General features: G+C 40.5%; 1 protein-coding gene across 1 annotated transcript; it reads left to right on the plus strand.

The window, feature by feature from the left end:
* The first annotated feature begins 1,085 nt into the window (after positions 1-1,085).
* On the plus strand, positions 1,086-3,088 carry LOC108997780 (pentatricopeptide repeat-containing protein At1g05750, chloroplastic). The gene has a single exon (XM_018974159.2). It carries the CDS (start codon positions 1,157-1,159, stop codon positions 2,711-2,713), a length of 1,557 nt encoding a protein of 518 aa, XP_018829704.1. The 5' UTR covers positions 1,086-1,156; the 3' UTR covers positions 2,714-3,088.
* The last annotated feature ends 234 nt before the right edge of the window (positions 3,089-3,322 follow it).

The following is a 3,322-nucleotide window of genomic DNA, read 5'->3' on the forward strand; positions in this document are numbered from 1 at the left end:
TCTTGCAAAGGAACATTGGCATTACAGCCATGCACATGCAACTCCTCAACAACGACCGTGTGGTCATTTTCGACCACACCGATTTCGGTAGGTCTAATTTGTCATTACCCAACCGTAAATGCCACAACGACCCGGATGAAACGGTGCTGAAGATCGACTGCATTGCACACTCGATTGAACACGACGTAAACATAGAGAACAATCTGTCTTTTCGAGCACTTTTCGTTCAAACAGACATTTGGTGCTCCTCTGGCTCTGTCGCGTCTGATGGCCGTCTGATCCAAACCGACGGATTCAATGACGGGGAACGTGAAGTCAGAATATGCAAACCCTGCAGTGGTTGTGACTGGGAAGAGATAGGCGACGGCCTACCAGCTCGGCAATGATATGCCACTAATCATATTCTGCCAGATGGATGCCAAATCGTCATCGGCGGGAGAAGGCAATTCAACTATGAATTTTATCCCATGGCCAGTAGCATCAAATACATAGAGTCTGCCATTTCAACCGTAAACCAACGACGCAAACATAGAGAACAATCTGTACCCATTTGTTTTTCTTAACGTTGATGGGAATTTATTCATCTTCTCGAATAATCTAGTTGTTTTATTGGACTATGCAAGAAACGAGATCGTGAAGACGTTCCCGGCAATATCGGGCGGCGATCCAATGGGGCAGATTAAGGGCAGGTTTGGGGCTAAAATAAAATATAAAATTCTCATCTCATCTCATCTCATCATTATATATTTTTCAAATTTTTATATAATATAATAAACAATTCAACTTTTTTAAATTTTAATACATTTTTTTTAAATCTTAAAATAATAATAGCATTAAAATTTAATATTTTAAACTTTAAAATAAAATATAAAATTCTCATCTTACTCCTTAAACCTACTCTAAAACAAAGATGCGAGAGACAAAAACAAAGATGAAGGAAAATACCAAAAGCCAGTAGTCCTTTTAATCGGGTGAGGCGCGGTCATACGAAAATAAAGATGAAATGCATATGTATCTAAATACTATTGGTGGGATGTTTTTAGTGGGCTATAAAGGCCAACCGAGCTGAAAGTTTTCTCTCTCTTAATTCACCTGTCGTGGGGGTTAGTATAGTGTTCCCCTCTCTCTGTCTCTCTCTCTTACCGGCGTTTTGAAAATGAACCTTCAGGCGTACACATCCATACCGAGTCCAACCCAACTCTCTCAACCTCTCAAAGGACCCAAACCACCGCCACTCCCAGACCCAACGCAGCCTTCATTCTCTAACCCTAATCACCGTGTCTCTCTCAAACAGAGCAACAAACCCATAGACCCTACCGTCTCGTGGACCTCTTCCATAGCCCGGCGCTGCCGGAATGGCCAACTATCAGAGGCAGCGGCAGAGTTTTCACGCATGAGACTAGCAGGATTCGAGCCCAACCACATTACATTCCTAACGCTTCTTTCTGGTTGTGTTGATTTCCCTCCGGGAAATGTGAGCTTCGGTGCTTCAATTCATGGGTATGTTCGCAAACTCGGATTGGATACGAACCATGTGATGGTTGGTACTGCGCTTGTTAATATGTACGCAAAATGTGGGCACGTGGGTCTTGCTAGAATTGTTTTTGATGAGATGGTCGTGAAGAATTCCATTTCCTGGAATACAATGGTCAATGGGTATATGAGGAATGGGCAAATTGAGGACGCGATCGAGTTGTTTGATCAAATGCCTAAAAGGGATGCAGTTTCTTGGACCGCTTTGATCGGTGGGTTTGTCAAGGAAGAGCGTTTTGAGGAAGCATTGGTATGGTTTCGAGAAATGTTGCGCTCTGGTGTAGAACCGGATTACGTCACCATTATTGCAGTTCTTTCAGCGTGCGCAAATTTAGGAACGCTTACTTTGGGGTTGTGGATGAACCGATTTGTTATGAAGCAGGAATTTAGGTATAATATTAGGATAAATAACTCATTCATAGACATGTATTCTAGATGTGGTTGTATAGAATTTGCTCGTCAAGTCTTTGAAAAAATGCAGTGCCGAACCGTTGTATCGTGGAATTCAATCATTGTAGGTTTCGCTGTTAATGGCCATGCAGAAGAAGCTCTGGAGTATTTCAGTTTGATGCAGAAGGAAGGGTTTAAGCCAGATGGAGTCACCTTTACGGGAGCTCTTACTGCATGTAGCCATGCTGGATTAGTTGATGAGGGGCTCCAATTCTTTGAAGACATGAAGATAGTGCATGGAATTACCCCTCGGATCGAGCACTATGGTTGCATAGTGGATCTTTATAGCCGTGCAGGGAGGTTGGAAGATGCATTGAATGTGATAGAAAACATGCCCATGAAGCCAAATGAAGTTGTATTGGGGTCATTATTGGCTGCCTGTAGTACTCAGGGGAATGTCGACTTGGCTGAAAGGTTATCTGATTATCTTTTGGAGTTCGACCCTGGTGGTGATTCCAATTATGTGCTGCTTGCAAACATATATGCAGCAGTTGGTAAGTGGAGTGGTGCAGGCAAAATTAGGAGGAAAATGAAGGCACGTGGGATACAAAAGAAACCGGGATTTAGTTCAGTCGAGATTGGTTGTAGCATTCACGAGTTTGTGGCTGGTGACAAATCCCATCCTGAAACCGATTGTCTTTATTCAATGTTAGAGCTTGTGTCTCTTGAGCTGAAACTATGTGGTTATGTTCCTGAAACCATTGAAAATGAATCTTTTGAAGATGATTGAAAATGGGTCATTGAAGTATAAAAAGGAAACCTTTTGTTGGGAGAATCGTGTATGCAACATGTCTTGGAACTACTGATAAAGCTAAAGAAAGCGATTTGGAACATAAAATTTCTGCTTCATGGGAACATTTTGATAGCTTGTGTAACTTAAAAACCACTACTAAGAGATTTGATCATGAAATTAGTCATTCTACGAGCAGTGAACATTAGCATCATGGTTCTAGAACTGCTTGACAAGTTCTCAACTCCGAATGTAAAAGAAGAGGGGGTGGCAAGGGGAGTAGAAAAAGGTGAACTGGCAGAACAGTAATTGAGTCTAGGCCCTGTTTATTTACACAAATGAGATGAAAGTTGAATAAGATATTGTTAGAATAAAATTTTTTAATATTATTTTTGAATTGGGATATGAAAAAGTTGAGTCTAGGCCCTGTTTAAAGCGAGTTTTGTTACTCATATCTCCACGAACTACACTTATTTTTATTTTATTTTTATAATTTATTTTTATTTTATTCTTACTAAACTAATTGAATTTTTTTACTCATCATTCATACACCACACATTTGGTAGGAGAAAAAAATTAAAAAAATTATGTGTAGTGTGTGGTGTAAGG

Source organism: Juglans regia, chromosome 5 (assembly GCF_001411555.2).
Source record: "Juglans regia cultivar Chandler chromosome 5, Walnut 2.0, whole genome shotgun sequence".
Lineage (NCBI taxonomy): Eukaryota > Viridiplantae > Streptophyta > Magnoliopsida > Fagales > Juglandaceae > Juglans > Juglans regia.